Source organism: Caretta caretta, chromosome 11 (genome assembly GCF_965140235.1).
Source record: "Caretta caretta isolate rCarCar2 chromosome 11, rCarCar1.hap1, whole genome shotgun sequence".
Lineage (NCBI taxonomy): Eukaryota > Metazoa > Chordata > Testudines > Cheloniidae > Caretta > Caretta caretta.
In genome coordinates, this window is record NC_134216.1 from 45,347,711 (window position 1) to 45,366,429 (window position 18,719).

General features: G+C 37.2%; 1 protein-coding gene across 1 annotated transcript in view; it reads right to left on the bottom strand.

The window, feature by feature from the left end:
* Positions 1–18,719, bottom strand: part of TTN (titin) — a 311,267-nt gene that overhangs the window by 96,547 nt on the left and 196,001 nt on the right. Inside the window, exons 186-208 of the mRNA XM_075117654.1 lie at positions 14,273–14,323; positions 13,059–13,454; positions 12,573–12,848; positions 11,484–11,759; positions 11,192–11,331; positions 10,558–10,684; positions 10,205–10,468; positions 9,829–10,095; positions 9,414–9,677; positions 9,179–9,318; positions 8,931–9,057; positions 8,555–8,821; positions 8,186–8,452; positions 7,277–7,543; positions 7,034–7,173; positions 6,057–6,183; positions 5,111–5,253; positions 2,277–2,400; positions 1,414–1,680; positions 1,174–1,271; positions 837–1,005; positions 475–741; positions 88–354 (exon numbers count right to left, since the gene is read on the bottom strand). Of these exons, the coding sequence (XP_074973755.1) occupies positions 88–354; positions 475–741; positions 837–1,005; positions 1,174–1,271; positions 1,414–1,680; positions 2,277–2,400; positions 5,111–5,253; positions 6,057–6,183; positions 7,034–7,173; positions 7,277–7,543; positions 8,186–8,452; positions 8,555–8,821; positions 8,931–9,057; positions 9,179–9,318; positions 9,414–9,677; positions 9,829–10,095; positions 10,205–10,468; positions 10,558–10,684; positions 11,192–11,331; positions 11,484–11,759; positions 12,573–12,848; positions 13,059–13,454; positions 14,273–14,323 (4,731 nt within the window). The remainder of the gene's footprint in view (positions 1–87; positions 355–474; positions 742–836; positions 1,006–1,173; positions 1,272–1,413; positions 1,681–2,276; positions 2,401–5,110; positions 5,254–6,056; positions 6,184–7,033; positions 7,174–7,276; positions 7,544–8,185; positions 8,453–8,554; positions 8,822–8,930; positions 9,058–9,178; positions 9,319–9,413; positions 9,678–9,828; positions 10,096–10,204; positions 10,469–10,557; positions 10,685–11,191; positions 11,332–11,483; positions 11,760–12,572; positions 12,849–13,058; positions 13,455–14,272; positions 14,324–18,719) is intronic.

Here is an 18,719-nt window from a genome sequence, read left to right on the forward strand (position 1 = left end):
ATTGCGAAAAAATATTGCATCTTTCATACTATAAAAGAATAAAATAAAATGTGCACACACACCTTACTAAAATAAACAGAAGCTTACCAATCACTTTTAAGTGTGCTGTTGCTTTGATTCCACCAACCATGATGGAATACTTTCCTTCATCTCCCAAAATAGAGTCCTTAATGACAAGTAATCTCTTTTTGCCATCTGAAATGATGTCATACTTATCACCAGCCTCAAGTACCTTATTACCCCTCAGCCACTGTACTTCAAAGCCATCTTTGGATATTGAGCAGACAAATTCAGCTTTTTGTCCTTCTAGTACTTCAACATTTTGTGGTCGGGTAATAAATTCTGCTGCAATTTCTGTAAAAATAAATGTTAAACATATATTTATTTTTTCTGTATAAACAGAGCAAAAGAAAATTGTATACCTTTGTCTACCTGATTTTTCTATGAAAAAATATACCAGAGTAATTCTCTTACCATGTACTTTGAGGTTGCCAGTTGTACGAGTACTTGGAAGCCTACAGCTGTATTCGCTAGCGTCGTCAAGGCGAGCATTATGAATGACAAGAATTCTCTTACGGCCATCATCAATTTGTTCATATCTACCACCTTCAGGTAATTCCTTATCTCCTTTAAACCAAGTTACTTCAGCCCCAGGCTTAGAGACTTCACAAATGAATTTCACAGTGTCAGTTTCATTTACTTCGATATTGGGAAGATTTTTGGTGAAAACAGCTTCCTCCTCTAAAATAAGAAATTTAGAAGCATTCGATTAAAACAAAATGATCAAGCAATTCTTTTTTCACATGAAGTATATTTAAGAGTAGATTTAGTTTTACCTATAACTGTTAGGATGCCCGAGGTTCTAGCTGTTTTTGCTTCACATGCATATTCTGCTTCATCTTCAAATAGACATTTGTTGACCACAAGAATACGCTGGGCACCTTTGGAAATTATGTCATACTTTTTGCCCTTTCTTATTTCAATGCCATCCTTAAACCACCGTACCTGTTTTTAAAGCAAATTGACATTGTAGTACTGTTAGTTATGTTAATGCATTGCATCATTAATCTTAGCATTGTGTTACTTAACAATAACATAAGATTGAGATTTAAAAAAAAACAACAACCTCACATTAAAGTGTTATTTAGATAATAAGAACATGATATTACAGACCGTGACATTTGGGCGCGAAATTTCACATTCAAACCGAGCAATCTCTTTTTCTTTCACTTCAAGATCAGTAAGGGGCTTTGTAAAGTCAACACGAAGAGCTATAAGAAAAAAATATACATACATGTAAATATCTCAAAGTTTTTAGAATAACCATAGTTATGCAAGAATAAATCATTACAGATGATAGCATTATTAATAATCATATTAATATAAACAAAGAGGTTAAATTACACGACTTACGTTCCACATTCAAGAAGCAAGAGGTCTTGAAATCCTTAGCATCACAGGTATATGTTCTAGCATCATCTAATGTGCAGCCACGTATGATCAGTTTTCTGACCCTGCCCTCAGCTATGATATTGTGCTTTTTTGTTTTGTGAATTTCATGTCCATTCTTGAACCATTTCACCTCTGCATTCTCTCTGGATACTTCACATTCCAGTACTGCAGTGGCTTCCTCCTCTACTGTCTGGTCCTCAAGTGGTTTAGTAAATTCAACTGGGGGTTCTAAAAGAATCATAGAAATTACAGATGCAGAACACCATAATTTTAGCCATCCAGCAATCAATACAGGATTATTCCCTACAATACATTCCTGAGTGCTATGTCTAATCTAGTTTTAAATTACTCTCAAGTGATGTGACTGCGACAATAATCCACAAGGATAAAAGATTATGCTGTTGGAAAATTCTTCACTATATTCAGTTTATTTGTTCATTTTTTCAGTTTTAGCCTATTACAGTTGTAAGAACATAAATGAGGATAAACAATTTCCTTGTCTCCTTGGTGCTTACAGTTTTAGATACTTGTAAATCATTATCACAAGCCCCTGTACCTTAATTAGTTTAGCCAAGCTGTATATATGTATTGTAGTTTTCATCTTTTCTTATAAGTAATTCCCTGCAATCATTGCAATTGTTTTTGTGTCTTTTCTCTGAATTTACTCCAGTTTATCAACTCCTTTCCAGTACTGAGATAACTAGAAGTGTATGCAGTATTTTAGGTATGATCTAACCAGTTTAATATAAAGAGTGTCCATAGACTTCCTAATCCATGATGGAATAATAATCACCAGACAGATGTAATTATGCTAATCAGTTTACCTTTTACAAAAAGATTTGCTTGTGTTCTGAAATCCTTTGCAGTCAGTGAGACTTCTCCAGCATCTGTTAACTTGACATCTCTGAGAGTAAGCGAGTGTACTCTTCCTTCAGCACGTGTGACAACCTAATTAAACAAAAAAGCATTTTGTAAGTATCTACACTTGAACTATATGAAGACTCTTCAATTCAATGTCATCTATTCTTTATTATTTTTATTGGGTACATATTTAGGACAATTTCCTCCTACATATGCATAGTGGATCAAGGACACTTTCAAGATTTTTGAGATATATATATATATTTCCCCCTCTTATCTACATAGGCGCTGGTATTTAAGTACTCCCACATGTTCCAATGGGAGGAAGTATATGTCAAAATCTAAAGAAATTACATCATATATATAATAATAACTTAAAAATATATGTTTCAGAGTGGTAGCCATGTTAGTCTGTTTCAGCAAAAACAATGAGGAGTCCTTGTGGCACCTTAGAGACTAACACATTTATTTTGGCATAAGCTTTCATGGGCTAAAACCCACTTCATCAGATGCATGGAGTGGAAAATACAGTAGGCAGGTATAAATACACAGCATATGAAAAGATGGGAGTTGCCTTACCAAGTGGGGGGTCAGTGCTAACGAGCCAATTCAATTAAGGTGGAAGTGGCCTGTTCTCAACACTTGACAAGAAGGGTGAATACCAAGGGAGGGAAAAAATCACTTTTGTAGTGCTAATGAGGCCAATGTGATCAAGGTGGCCCATTTCAAACAGTTGATAAGAAGGTGTGCGTATCAACAGAAGGAAATTAGTTTTTGTAGTGACCCATCCACTCCCAGTCTTTATTCAGGCCTAATTTGATGGTGTCCATTTGCAAATTAATTCCAGTTCTGCAGTTTCTCATTGGAGTCTGTTTTTGAAGCTTTTTGTCGAATTGCCACTTTTAAGTCTGTTATTGAGTGTCCAGGGAGATTGAAGTGTTCTCCTACTGGTTTTTGAATGTTGTAATTCTTGATATCTGATTTGTGTCCATTTATTCTTTTGTGTAGAGACTGTCTGGTTTGGCAATGTACATGGCATATATATGCCACCATGTGCCAGCAATGCCCCTCTGCCATGTACAGTGGCCAAACCGGACAGTCTCTACTCAGAATAATAAATGGACACAAAGTGTCTCCTAAAGAATTATTTTTAATTATTTGTAGGAAAGTACAAAGTCAAGCAATAGAAGTAGTTCTGGTAAGGTGAAGGCAAATGGGAAGTCTAAAGTGAGAAGAAAAACAGAGGAGATGAAGTTGTTTCTGAGCATACTCATTATGCCCAAAATAAATATTTATGTCCTTGAAACATTTCGTTGAAAGAAGTTCAGATGAAGTAATAAATTTGGTTTGCCAAGATAGTTTAAGGTAAAGAATAGTCAAACCTCAAATCCCATTTTCTTGTAGAGTCTGTTTGACTCTTGGAAACAATGATAACAGCGTTTAAAGAGGTTATTTTAGAGGAAGTGATGAATCAATTAAACTTGGAGCACCTGAACGTGTATTCCTGTGCAACCAAATATTTTGCTGAAGCCAATAGGAGCTGTGAGTGTGTAGGGGAAATCAAAATTAAGGTATAAAATCTCATTAAGAAGTTGAAATGAGTCAAAGTGGCCCAAATGGACAAGAATAAGATGATATCCCTTAATGTTTAATACTGAAGTTTCAATATCTCTTACTATATTTTGCAAGTCAGTAATCATGATAATCCACTTCATTGACTCAAATCCTTGCACATTTTTATTTCAAAATATGAAAGTGAATTTTACCTTGGTTTATTAAACCTCTAATTGGCAGAATTTCAATTCTATTTACAGATCTTTATGAAAAGCAATATGGATGACAATTCTGAGTTTGGTTAAACTGAGTAAAACTCAGAAAGGTCTCACTGAAAACAAGAATCCTCTTATTAATATATGAAAAAGCTATAGTAAAAATTAAACTAAACTTCAATTTGAATTAAAGAAACATCTACCAGCATTATTACAAATTCTGAAATTTCATTAACTTGTGTAATTCCTTAGACATTTACTTGCGTTTCCCTACAAGGCAGCTCTATTTCGCTAGAGATCTGAAGGCATTACACACAAAATGAGTACCTAATAAAGAATGCATCCGAATAACTGCATCTTAAAAATTGTAACATACATTTTATATTATTTATAATATATTCCCTACTGTTGGCAAACTTCAAATATTCAATTAACCACATTCCAGGCAGCTCAAATCTCAGCGCTAAGAGCCAGCACTTGAAGAAGGGTTAAAAATAGCTAGTGAGAAATGCTTGGCAAGCAAACCTGCCTAGAAAGTTATCTGGAAAGCCTGATCAAATGCCTGAAATGGAATTTCAATCTTCTTAATCCCCATATATGCAGAACTGGACGGCAGCTCTGCATTCAGTGGAAAGAATCAGGAACTTCATTTATTCACAAAACTCACTCAAACTGCAACACACCTTAGCAGGAACCATTTCATATCCCTTGTGGCTGCGATTGCCAACAATTCAGGCACAAAAAGCTTTACTCTTGTGGCCAGTGTTTTGAGACTTTTAAACTTTTCTTTGTGTGATAAATACACATGCTATTTCAGATCCACTTTATTTACAGAAAAATACAAATTTATGTTTAAGTGAGAACACTTTATAACTTAAAATAGAAGCAGCGCATTCTTGTGTCTTAGTGCTTCTGCTGCTGGAAGGAGGGAGGTAAGACATAAAGGAGAGGGGGGAGAAAGTGGGGAGGAAAGGAAGAAAGGGGGAAATGAGGAGTGGAAGAAAGCAGGTGGCTAGAAGTCTCTTTACCTTGTCACTCGGTTCCAGTTTCTGTCCACGCAAGAACCACTCCACCACGATTCCCTCATAGGAGAGCTCACAGTCAAAGGTGGCTGATTCACCAGCTGTCACTGTTACATCCTTGAGCGGTCTGAGCAGGCCAATTACTCGTGCTTGGCGAGGGGGAGAAATCATCTTCACATTAGTCACTTCACTCAAGAGAGGGCTTCTGCCCTACCCACTAATCTTTACGGTGGCTTCTCCCAAGAGAGAGAGACATGGTAATGCAAAGCTATTTAAATTCCCTAACTAGAAGGGGGCCACTTGGGTTTCTTAGGGGAAGGGTTGGGCACTGGAGAGTCCCTGTTTGCAGAGCCTGTTTCTTTAAAATGAACAAGGTCAGCAGGAAAGTTGCAGTGCATCTGTCTCCCTGCCAAGCCCTGCGTGCCTCTTGCTAGATAAGGCATGTGCCTTCCAAAATAGCGAGTGCTAGGATTGGAGGGAGAGACAAGTGGTCTCCAACCATGTGCTCTGTCCCTGTCCATCAAGAGCTTAGTTCTTTCCCCAAATGTTAGTGTGGTGGCATCCCAGCAACTGAAAGCAGAAATGTCAGCACAACAAAGCTTTTGCTTGTAATACTTCAGTTGCATAACAACTGATGATGCAAGACCACCCAGAAGCCTGAAAGTCAATGTCCTTTTTCTTGTGCTCTAATAAAAAGAAACTATAAAAATTATGTTTAAAAAAATTCTTAAACTAACAGGGATCAAGGTCATCGGTGTCACCGATACTTCAGAATCACTGTCCCTTCAAGGAGTGACCATGGGCTTGGTGCAGTTTAGTGATTTAGCCACTCATTCCAAACAATCAGCTGTGTGATGTAATGATTCAGTTAATTTCATTTTAATTCATTTCTTCTAGTTTTAAAGACACGGCATTAACTATCTATTCATTCGTATACTAATAAGACACTTACGTTTCACTCGAAGGTGAGCACTGGATTTGGCATTTGCTGCTTGGAAGTCGACTCCACCAGCTTGGTCCAAACGTACATTGTACAATACGAGGAAGTGCTTTTTGCCTTCCTCCTTAATTTCACACTCCTTCAAGAAGGAAAACAACAAAGTATAGAAGTAGTGAGCTGCATTTATAGAATTTCTGCAGACACACAAAGGATATACTGTGTGTAAAACACCACTCATGTGCAGAATATTTTTTAGAGATATATGTAGCCTTGTTAACACCTTTCTCTCTATATTATTTCTAAAATATCCATAATGTCTAGGCAATAGATACTTTTGAAATCTGAACTGCTACTAAATTGCCTAGTACAGCCAACAATTCAAATGCTGTGCTTGCTCATAAATCCACTTAAGGACTATTTCCATTAGCTCTGCTGAAGATATAAATTTATTCATGAACAATGCACTGACAAAGTGGGATGTTGGGAAGAACTTAGATATATTGAAGACACTGGCTTGTAAGCACTAGCAATAGCAGGTGTCTGGCAATGCTAATGAACATATCAGCGGTCTCTCATTACAAAAGATGGTCCTCATTTTAGATCCACATTTCTTTCTCTCTCTCTTGCAGACACACAGACTTACAACTATCTCACTTTTCCTATTGTTTATTTATTTCCATCAGGACTGCTGAATTCAGAGTTGCCTACTCTTAGGTTTTTATAGTTAGTCTCTCAATATTTGGTGGGTTTTTTTAAATCACCAAGAGCCATGCAAATATGTAAGACTTTCAGCCTCAGTTTTGTTTTTAAAAAGTAAGTTTCTAGCCTTCCTGGTTGTGGAGAAAAACTAAAAAATCAGAATCAAGTGCACCTAAAATCTCAAAAGTTAGAAGATAAGTTAAAAGAGTATAAAATGTATTTTTTTATCTCATAGTTGTTATGAATCTCTATCCACACAGAAGTCTGGGCTTGATCAGCATTATGCTTACAGGTGATTGGTTCAGGGTTTCTCCTTTTAGTTTCCAGCTGGCGTGGACATCTTCCTCAGAGATTTCAGTATCAAAGCGGGCAGTCTCTGTCTCAATTACCTCCACACTGTACAGGTGGCGCACGATCTTAATATCCCGCTCTGAGAGGTGAGAAAAACAAAGGAACATTTGATGCCATCAGCCTTCAACAGAAACTCACAAGAAGAGTTTTACAACAGAGAGGCACTGACAAAACTACAGTACCTTCAATGTTGAGTTTGGCAGAGGTTTGGTCAGTGCCACAATCACAGGTGTATGTTCCAATGTCTTTCTTCAAAGCTTTCTTGAGGATTAGGATTCTCTTTTTGCCATCAGCCTTGATAACAACATTTTTTGATGGAGTTATTTCTTTGCCATCTTTCATCCATTTCACAGGAGCATCTGCTTTGCTAATTTCACATTGTAAGATCACTTCATCTCTCTCTACAGCAGTATAATCTTGAAGCTTTGAAGTAAAGTAAGGATCACCCTCTGCAAATACAATTTGAGATAAGCATATGACAGTTTTAATTGTTTTAAAAGCACAAAAAGCACAGGTCTTTTTATAAAGTTTGTACCATCTTAGGCCATGCACAATACATAAGGCATATTCTTAAAGCTTTTCATTCCTGTGAAGTGTCTGAACAGAGGAATAACAACAATAAAAAGTATAACTGTTATTTTTCTGAGTGTCCCAACATTTTGCTATATATTAATATTGGATGTGGTGGTTTGATTACAAAAACCAGCAAAAACCTATTAGCATAGCTATTCAAAAATAGCACAGGAAGAAGTACATTCAGAGTAATAATTGCTAACTTCACTGGAAAATATTGTGTTGGCTCTCCAAAGAATATAAAATGCTTAACAGCTACAAAGCACTGTACACATATTAATCAACGAATCCTCACAACAGTTCTGAGAAGTTTTTAAATAATTAGTATTATCTTTGTAAACATAGAAATGGAGACACAAAGAGATTCAGGTGATTTGTCAAGAGCACACAGTGAGTTTGTGGCAGAGCAGGGATTTGTAAACAAGACTTTCTGATTCCCAATAGTGTGTTCTTTTTTTAGGAATATATAAAATATCCAACATGTGAATTCATACTGAATAAAAGTAAGATACACTTACCAATAACTGTGAGTTTAGCTTCAGAAGATTTGCTCATAGCTTCTGCTCTGATCTGAGAAGTGTCATCAATAGAGAGATCTTTAAATGTGAGTGTATGGAATTTGCCATCGTCTTTCATTGAAACCACCTTACTGGTATGCAGTCGTTGGTCATTCTTGAACCAAGCAACAGGGATATTATCATGAGACAGTTCTACAGTAAACTCTGCAGTCTCACGCTCCTTTGCTGTTACATCTTTGAGAGGAGTAATGAATTTCAGACGAATGCCTAAACAAACAATGTGTCTCATTAATGATTACATTTATGTAAAAAACAATTGAAAGACAATTATCAAGTGCATTATCCATAGAAGCATCAAGTCAAACAAACCTTCAATGATCAGCTTGGCACTTGTTCTTTTATCTTCAGCTTCAAACATATATTTAGCTTCATCCTCAAATGCAACTGTCTTAATTACCAGGGCATGTCTTGTGCCCTCTGAGATAATTTCAAACTTCTCATCACCCATGATCTCTTGTGTTCCTTTCAACCAACGGAAAGTCTTGGGTTCCCTAGACACCTCACATTCAAACTTTGCCTCATCCTTCTCAAAGACCTTGACATCACTGAGTGGAGTGATAAAGATGAGAGGTAATTCTGAAATCAGAGCAGATCATTATAAGTTCAGAGATGCATTTATGCTGGCTTTTTTATTGGTAGATTTAATAAGAAAGTTTTGTATGCACGGAGAATGTTGCCACTATACCTTTCACTTTCAGATTAGCTGCACTTTTAGCATTTGCAGCCTGGAAGGACACTTCTCCAGTCATATCCAGTTTGCAATTATAAAGGATAAGAACATGCTTCTTCCCATCTTCAATTATTTCACAGTTCTGGTTTGAAGGGGGAAATAAATATAATTTTTCTAAGCCATCATCCATCACAGGTTACGCTGGGGAATTTTTATTTTTAAAATTATACACTGTGATTTTAAAAATAATGAAAGAGCCTTACAGGTGAAGGTGTTAAAGTTTCTCCCTTTAACTTCCATAGGGGGTGGACATCGGGCTCAGAGATTTCAACCTCAAAACGAGCTGTTTCACCAACAAATACCTCCACTCCATACAGGGGGCGCTCCACTTTTATTATACGAGCTGGAAGCACAGAAACACAGGTCAACTTTGCTGTATTAAGCTATATGTTACAAGGTTTTCAGCTGGGGTCCAGTTGGGAAGGCGTGGCCACTTACGCTCAATGTGAACATTAGCTTTTGTCTTGTCAGTTCCACAGTCACACTCATAGTTGCCCTTATCACCATCTTCAATCTTCTTGATTTTTAGGATACGGCGCGTGCCCTCAGCCTTTATAGAGATTCTCTTGGAAGCTGTAAGCTCTTGGCCATCTTTGTACCATTTCACTGGTACATCTTTGCTAAGTTCGCACTCCAGAATGACATCATCTTTCTCTATAGCAGAGTAGTCTTGTAATTTCACGGTGAAGTATGGATCGGCCTCTACAAATGGCATGTTGGTTGTGAAACAGTTAGTAAACTTGAAATCAATATATAATTAAAGGCATATTGAAATGTAAAAAGTTATTAAAACAAATGTTTTGTCACTGTTCCTTTAAGAAATTGTTTATATTAAGTGGTGGTAATACTTTACCTAAGACTTGGAGCTTAGCACGAGTGTGCAAGCCCTTGACTTCAGCCTTTATCTCAGAGATATCATCAAGTGTTACTTCTCTCATTTCTAATTTGTGAGTCTTGCCTTCTGCATGAATCAGAACCGTTCTGCTTGTGTGGAGTTTTTTGTCATTTTTGAACCAGGTCACTAGCATATCTTCATGAGAAAGCTCGAACTCAAAGTGAGCCGTTTCCCCTTCTTTCACTGTTTGGTCTTTTAGAGGTGTGATGAACTTCAACCTGACACCTATAATGAAACACTGCTCATCAGTACCTTAACATTACGCTAGTGAAGTTCTAGAAGATGTGCTCTTTAATAATCTTCACATAGTCTCTGCTCATAATGAGATACTTACCTTCCACAAACAATCTTGCTGTACTCTTCTTCCCTTCCACTTCAGCAGTGTATTCTCCTTCATCATCAAACTCTGAATCATTGATTACAAGGATATGTTTCTTTCCATCTGCAATGATATCGAATTTGTCTCCAACTTTGATGATGTCAGTGCCCTTAGACCATATAACATTGGCTTCCCGGGTGAGAACACATTCAAATCGAGCCTGACGCTTCTCAGGAACAGTGACATCTTTCAGAGGCACAGCAAAGTCAAGTTCAATTTCTAGAAACAAAACAGAATTAATTTTTTTCAAGCACTCAATGTGAACTTGGACTAAGTGATACTATTCTCTATTTGCTAGTATAGTGTACCTTTCACTGTCAGGATGGCTGTAGTAAGCGCATTGAGTGCTTGGTAGAGGATTTCACCAGCCTGTTCCAACTTGACTTTGTGTAAAGTTAGGAAGCGTTTTCCTCCTTCAGCTTTGATTTCACAAGTCTGAAAAAATTACGTTTTTAGTAAGGAAACTGGTATTCTAAATACACAATATTGGACTCTGTTCATAAAAAAGAAACACTCCAAATCTTGTTTTACACACACAGGGAATAGTTGCCTGTTAGAGAACAGTATTGCTACCAAATCAAAATGATTTTATTCTAAAGGAAATCTTAAAGTAAAATAAAATACATTTCCTTAACGCTCAACTCCTATTTTTAACTTAGGCGCCACTCTAGCAATTTACATGGGCCTGGATATTTTTGTTGTGATATGAAGCCTTGCAAATTATTTTATGTTATTTGCTGTGAAACATAGTTCCTTGAGGAGGACCACATTTTTAATCATCATAAAACTTAACCTCTCTAATTTCTGTGCCGGAGCACTGGATGACTGCAGAGATAAACAGACCAGCAAAAATTTTACAGTGTGACTAACATAAGTTTGTAGAACTTGCTCACAGTATTCTCATTTTAAATGAACTGCATTTTTAAATGGGAGGATGCTTACAGGTGAGGGCCTCAGGATTTCTCCTTTCAGTTTCCATTCTCCAGGAACATCTTCCTCAGAAATTTCTGTGTCGAAGTTTGCTGTTTGTTTCTCATAAACTGTAACATCCTCCAGCGGTTTAAGCAGCTCAACCTCACGCTCTGAGATGCACAAACAAACATGTGTAACATAGTCAATGAAAGTTTTGATACAACTTTACAGCAGTTCAAGTTTTGAATATTCTTGTTTTGAAAGGGTTGAAAATACTGGCATATACAATAATTACATATAATGTTCAGAAAACCTTCCTTACCTCCAAGGGTCAGTTTAGCTGCATATCTGCGACCTTCAACTTCCACTGCATATTCACCAATATCTTCAGGTGCAGCATTCTTAATTTTGAGGTAAATGAGATTTCCTTCTTTCAAGATTTCTGTCTTTTCAGTTGGTTTAGCTGGAATTTCTTCATCTCCCTTGTACCATTTAAAATTTGGCGTCTCCTTGGCAAGATTGCAAACGAAAGTAGCTGTACCCTTTGGTTTCACATGCTGGTCTCTTATAGGTTTCACCAACCAGTCTCTTATCACTTCTGCATGAGAAAAAGTTAAATAAAAATTAGGGTTCGTAGGTTATTAATACATATAAGTGGGTTCATAAATGAGAGAAATAAGGGCTTCTGAAATTTAGTTTATTCCACTCTTTGAAAAGACAAAGCCTATAAAAAAACGACTTGCCAGTTTATATTGGTTTATAACTTGAAATGAGCACACATGATTCACAGGAATCACTGTAATAATAGAAGTTGTCATATGCAACCAGAGTAGAACATTTCCCAAAGACTTGTTTGCAATTTATGGAGGGCAGATGGCTAGGAGTTTCTATATCAGGATCGCCAAAAAAACAAAGGCCCTCCAATAAATCATAGCAACTTAGCAGGGAGCTGAGAGCAATCCATACATTTGCCAAAATTATCTACTAATATTCAGCAGATAAAATCCCCCAAATGGGAGTCTACTTCTAACAATATTGATGAAATCTGGTTAATTCTGGCATAGTATTTTGAGCACTACTCCCCACTGATCCTGACTGGGAGTTCCACATGAGGATCAATATGACCCTAATCCTATAAATGGTAATTCTGATTCATCCCCCTTTGAGTAGCAGCTTTTCCTATAACTTCAGTGGGAGTTAGGCCCTAAAATACCAAGAGTGAACATTTCAAAATGTGTTAAACAAAGGTGAAGAATAATGAACCCATTACCTAAGGAATAAAAACACGGTGACCACCCTTTTGTGCTCCTTTTCAGGTACCAATCAAGTCAAACTTTCCTTATTTTAAAGCACCCCAAACATGCACACAAATTCAAAGGAGAGAAATTAGAGTTTTATTCTGATTGCTTACCTATTACTTGAACAACAGAGTCACATTTGAGGTCAGTATCTTCCACTGTCACAGTATAAGTGCCAGCATCAGTGTCATCTGCATTCATGATGGTGAGGGCTCGTTGCAAACCAATAATATTCAGAGCGTACTTTCCAGGCTTGTCTTTTATGATCTTTCCATCCTTCCTCCACACCACATCTCTCTCTTTGTTCAGCTCACAGCTCAGATAAAATGGCTGCCCTTTGACCACTGTGACTTGTTCCTCAAGAGTTTTCACAAAACGCACTGGTATTTCTGGGGGAAGAGGGAACCATATTTTGATGCATTTTATTTTTTATACAGCATAGAGACGCACTGCATACAGAATGAAAATATGAAATGATCAATGGAAATGACGATAATTACTGAAAACTCGCAATATACAAACATATTTAACACTGTAAATTATAGCTATTCTTTAAGTTGCTGAAGAATCTAAAGCATATTCAGGGTGCAAGGAAATACCTTCAACAATGAGTTTAGCTGTCGAGGTCTTTTCTTTGTTTCCCAGACGTAGCACACAAGTGTACTCGCCGGAGTCTGAAAGCTGGACATCAATAATATGCAGCTTCCTGTCTTTGCCATCTGCAATAAACCTGTGCTTTGGGCTCTCTCGGATGTTATTTCCATCTTTCATCCAGCTGGTACTTGCAGTAGAGGGAGAGATAAGAACCTCAAAGATTGCAGAAGAGCCAATAGATTCAGCTTCTTTCAGCACTATGTCCTTCATTTCTTTAACAAACTTGAGTGGCACAGCTTTAAGTTGGTAGGTGAATGGTGGCTCTTCAGGAGGTTTTTCACCACCACTGCCTGGCCTTAGTTTCCTCCTCTCCAGTTCTGCAGGGGATGGTGTCTTCTTGGCTATAAGTCAGATGTAGAGATGAATAAACTCATCCCAATTTAGAGTTTTGCTTGTTTGCATGCTGTAGCAACTGGGCTGAATGAGGTTCATGAGCCAGACGCTTAGTTGCCAATTTGACAAAATTTACAGTGATGCAATTAGAGCACAAAAACTGCACAATCAAGCCTAGATTAAAGAATTAGTCCACAATTCTACCTGGACCATGTTAAAAGCTGGGGTGCCGTGCAGTTTTTCATGCTCAAAGTCTCAACTGGGTTAAAGCATCCATTCACTTTTGTTATGTCTAAAACACCCATACTGAGATTTGATATGCCCTCCTTTACAGTTTTCCTCTTTGATTACAATGTATTCATAGTAAATCTTAATTTGCTTTGTCCAGAATGAGTCAGAACATAATCAGAATCGTAAGTCTATTTATTTAATCTGAATGGCAACATTTTAGAGATATTTTATTTAAAGTTTAATATTAATCTCTATTCTAAATTTGTCCATTGTTTGAGTCAAATATGATAATATAAGCAAGGTTAAGTTTCATATCTTGTGTTAGTGGCTGAATCAGATGGATTTTTAAAGATGATTTCATTAAAAATGTAACTTCAGAAATAGGAACAGCCATTCCTTTTAACAAATATTGTCTTGGCAAAAAAAAAAAAGGCAGTTTAGATTAAACTTTAGCTAATCCTTGTCATTCTAAGTCATATTTGGGAAGTCTGCTGTCCAATAATTTACACCACAGAAAGCTGAAAGCATTCATTATAATTAGGATTTTACACATGCAAACTTTGCACTGTTTGTATTTTATGATCATTTCTCTTACCTTTAATAGGAGTTTTAACCTTGCCAGGTTCCTCTTTTGATGCTTTTGGCTCTGCAGTAAAACAGCAATAGTATTAGCAATGTATTAAGTCTCGGTAAGTAGATGTATGTATTAACATTAAGATAAAAATCTTTCTAATAGTGACATTTTCTCTTTCTTCTGTCTCCATACATACATATACTCATACAGCAAGGAGAAGGGTGTAAGCATATACATTTTTATACAACATATACTGTCAATAGTTAGATTGACATTGAATATTTTGAAATATAGCATCTAAAACTGCATATCCTGTGGTAGATATTAAAAAGTGGAGCTTAGGAACCCTCCCTTTATCAATATTTTGTTCTGCCAAAACTCTGTTATTTTTTAAGACTCGCTGTGAAGTAGCCATTCACTAAGCCTAAGCTCCCAGTTACGGGTTTTTTAATTAAATATAATCAAAAAAGCTGTAAATGATAATAAAAATGGTAATCATCAGTTTTGGGCAAAACAATGAAACTTTGTAAAATGATGATTTCTCAAAGGACAGTAGTGGAAGAAACTGCCACTTAGCATGCTAGAACCTGTCTTTCCTGTTCTAGTGAGGCACTACACAGAAGTGTAAGTCTAAATACCACTTAACAAGAGACATACATAAACTACTTCATGACTACCCAACCACCAATTGAAACGAAGGCCATGTCAAAAAAATCACAGCCCACACAAATGTCACTGCCTCCAAAGAACACGGATACCTTGACTATTGAGTACCAATAATAAAAAGCCATGTATGACCCACCCACCAGTAAATTGGGGTAGCAAAGCTCTCTTTTTCTACCTGTTTTGACAGCTTTTAAAAGGTAACACACATACTGTAAAAACCAAACCAAGAAATATATTAAGCTATTCATGAAATACATGTTCAAAGGCAGAGGGCTATGCTCAAGAGTTAGGGATTATTTATCATAATTCATATGTGTTTCTGCTTCACTCTGCCATTCAAGAACTATTGTTTGCAGTGTTGTTGTAGCCATGCTGGTCCCAGGATATGAGAGAGACAAGGCGGGTGAGGTAATATCTTTTATTAGACAGAAGTTGGTCTCCCCCACCTTGTCTCATTCATAAATTATGAGAGGTCGCCCCTCACTTTTCAAAATATTTCCCACATCACACTTCCTATTATCCTGCATTCTGTATATGTGTGTACAAAGACTGTTTTATATGGTTGAGCGATATGAAATGCAGGACACAGAATGCAAGAAATGATAAAAAAGAGGTGTACATATGAAAAATCTGTGTGAACCTCTCTGCAATTTTACAGTAACAACATATAGATGATTTAAACTACCATTTAAAAATAATGTAAAAATAATACAATGAACACAAAAGTATGTTCAGATGATACACACACAGGAAGACAAACTAGTGACAGATGTTTGAATGCCTATTCAGAGAATTGATGCATTAGATGGAGATACAAATAGTACTGAAGGATACAAGCAGACTGACAAATAAACACAAGCAGATAATGATGAGAAATGGTGTTTTCTTCCAAAGCTTATATGATGAGCTCTCTGAGGAGGAGTTTGGCAGCAGCCTTCTCACCTTTCCACCAGACATTCCACAGCTTCTTTCAGCTCCTCAAATTAATCCAATTGCCAGTCATCTTCTGAAACTCTACCATGCTCATCGAGATCCAGTCCCCAGACTTCTTTCTCTTCTGTAATGGAGTGATAACTTTACCTAGGCTTTTGGAGACTGGGACATCTTCTTTGCTGGGCATTCTATTGCAAGACAGCTTTTGGTTCAAAGGCTTTGTTTTCTTCTCTGTTTTCTTGGTGACAGGAGTAAATTTTTTACTGCCACATTATGTTGCTATTTTATCTGACGTCTTCTACAACAGAGAATTCTCTTCCAGAAAGCTTGAGTTCCTCTATATTTAAAGGAGATTTATGTCTTTCAGTTTAAGATTTGCTCACTGTTTTTAAGAGCTAGGGTTTCTCTTTTGGGAGATAACTTTTTAATATTGTTTTTTGCCCTCATTCTTTGACATCTAACAGGACTTTCCTTTACTGATTCAGTTCCATCACTTTTTTCAAATTGGGCTATTTTGTCAAGGTCTCCTAAGGAAATCTCAGTGTCTCTGCCATTTCCTGGAATCACCATTTCGAATTCTTTTCCTACAGACAGCTTTTCAGGGGTTTTAGTCTGTATCTTTGTCTTTATCTAAGAAGGTCCTAGAAGGCATTTTAACTTTCTTAACTGGCATAATCCTTTTTCCTGCTTGCCATTTAAAGTTGTCTGTTCCATCACTGATACTTCTGAATCTCTCTCCTCATATGGGTTTCAGTGGACTCTCTTTAGCCTGCAAAATTTTTTCCTTCTATTTTCATTTCTGCATCCTGTGGCTTGAGAACTGAATCTGTAAAGATTCTATTAGCCTTTTTGTGGGAATCACCTCATCTTCAATGAATTTTCCAATGCCCCCATCATTTCTCACTACTACCCCAGTATCCTCAGAGGATTCCTGGGAACCTTATTCTGCCATTTTACAGTCAAGATTTTTGTTAATCTCTTCTTTTTGAAAGATATCTATTTTCTTTACTTGTTTGGTGGGAACCATGATTTCTTCAGCAGTAGGAACATCAGCTTTCTTGAAACTGAATTTCCCCACTTTCTGAGTTTTCTTGTTTATGTCATGAATTTACCCAAAGGGACTTTTTCAGACCTCTTCAGAGTAACATCTTTCTTCTCTCCCTCACTTGTTATCAGAGGTATTTCAGGTACTACTTCTTCAGTGGCTTCTGTAGTATCCATCACATAATCTTTTATGGCAATTTCTTCAGTTTGCAAACTTATTTTATCTTTTTGGAACATCTCTCTTCTTCTGAATCAAGATATCAGACTTTCTTGGGGCATCTTCAAGGAGAAAAATTAATGCACTTCCCTTTTTCTTTTTCATATGTAGGAATCTTTCCCCTTCTTTGGATGGAATGCTAGACTCTTCAGGGAATCTCTCATTTTCATCCATCCTATGAACCTCTAATTTAATTGTATTCTTCTTTTCTTCTCTGGTACTTCTTTCAATGTGTTCAGATGCTATATAAATGGGCTTTGGTTCCTCATGGGGTGTTCTTATTTTAGCCTTTTCAAAGGCAACCTGACCTATTGCAGGCTCTCTCTCCTCATCTTTAACCGTAGGATTCTTCCTTGAAACTACAGTTATTACTTTTGGTTCAGTTTCTTGGGCAACCATCCCAAATTGTTTAAGAACCTCTGTCTCTTGTTTATCTTCCTCTGGTTTTAATATTCTATCAACTGTTTCATCTGAGATGTTTAGCTCAAATGCTTCTTCTGCTCAAATGTCCCTGCAGCTGCCTTGTGGCTCATACTATCTTTTACATGGATGTGTTTCTCATCGGTAGCAGACACTTTCAACACAGGGGATTTAATCTTGCCTTTTTCCACAGGTGGCATTTGACCTTTACAACACAGGGTCCTAGTTATCTCAAGAGTTGGTGATGGGCAATGGAGTCTTTTGCCTTTAGGTTGCCAGTTCAAATCCAACCCACACTAGCAGTAGCTGAAAATTGTTATTCTGTGATGATGCCTGGCAACCTACGTGGAGTTTTTGAATAGCTGTCCACATCACCAAACCAATATCACAATGGACACTGATTGCATGCTTCACAAGTGTTCGAGGATTGAATAAAGAGAATTAACTGCACTCTCATTTTAGAATGGGTCCCCTCTGGGTCATGGTTGGGACACAAAGTGATGGGGAAGATTGTGTTGCTGCTGCTGCTTGTGCTATAGCCGTTCCATGGATGAAGCTCCTAACCTGTAAGCATGTCAGAAAGGGACAGACTATTCCGATGTGGCTGTACACAATGGGTCCCTGACTCTGGCTGAAGCCGCTGGATGCCACCCTATATGAATACTAAACAACAACAGTAGTGCCAGAGAGCTTCAGTGCTCTTGGCACCTTTGCCAGCACTCAGCAGATAGAAAACAAACCCCAAAACAGCGAACAAAACAACACCGTCATCCCTTCCCAATATGTACAACATAAATATATTTTTTGCAATACACATAATATAACAGGCATACAACATATACAGATGAATGTCTGAACATACAGAACAAATATCAAGAAATTAACAGAATACATACATTTAATTAGACATGTTAAGTACGTCTCATCTCCCACACTGAAGAGCATAGACTAAACCCCAATTGTATAGCTTTGGGGCAGGAATTATCTTATTATGTGTGTGCATCAGTGCCTAGTACAATGAGAGCCTGATCCCCCCAATGAGGGGGGGGAGGCTTTAAGTATCTGGGAAATAATAAATGATAAGATCCCACAGCCCTTAGGTGTCATGTTGTCTTCAGTGTGTATAGTCACGTGAGAAATGGCTGCAGGATGGTACTGCAAATTAGCAAACACTCTACAGAATCAATG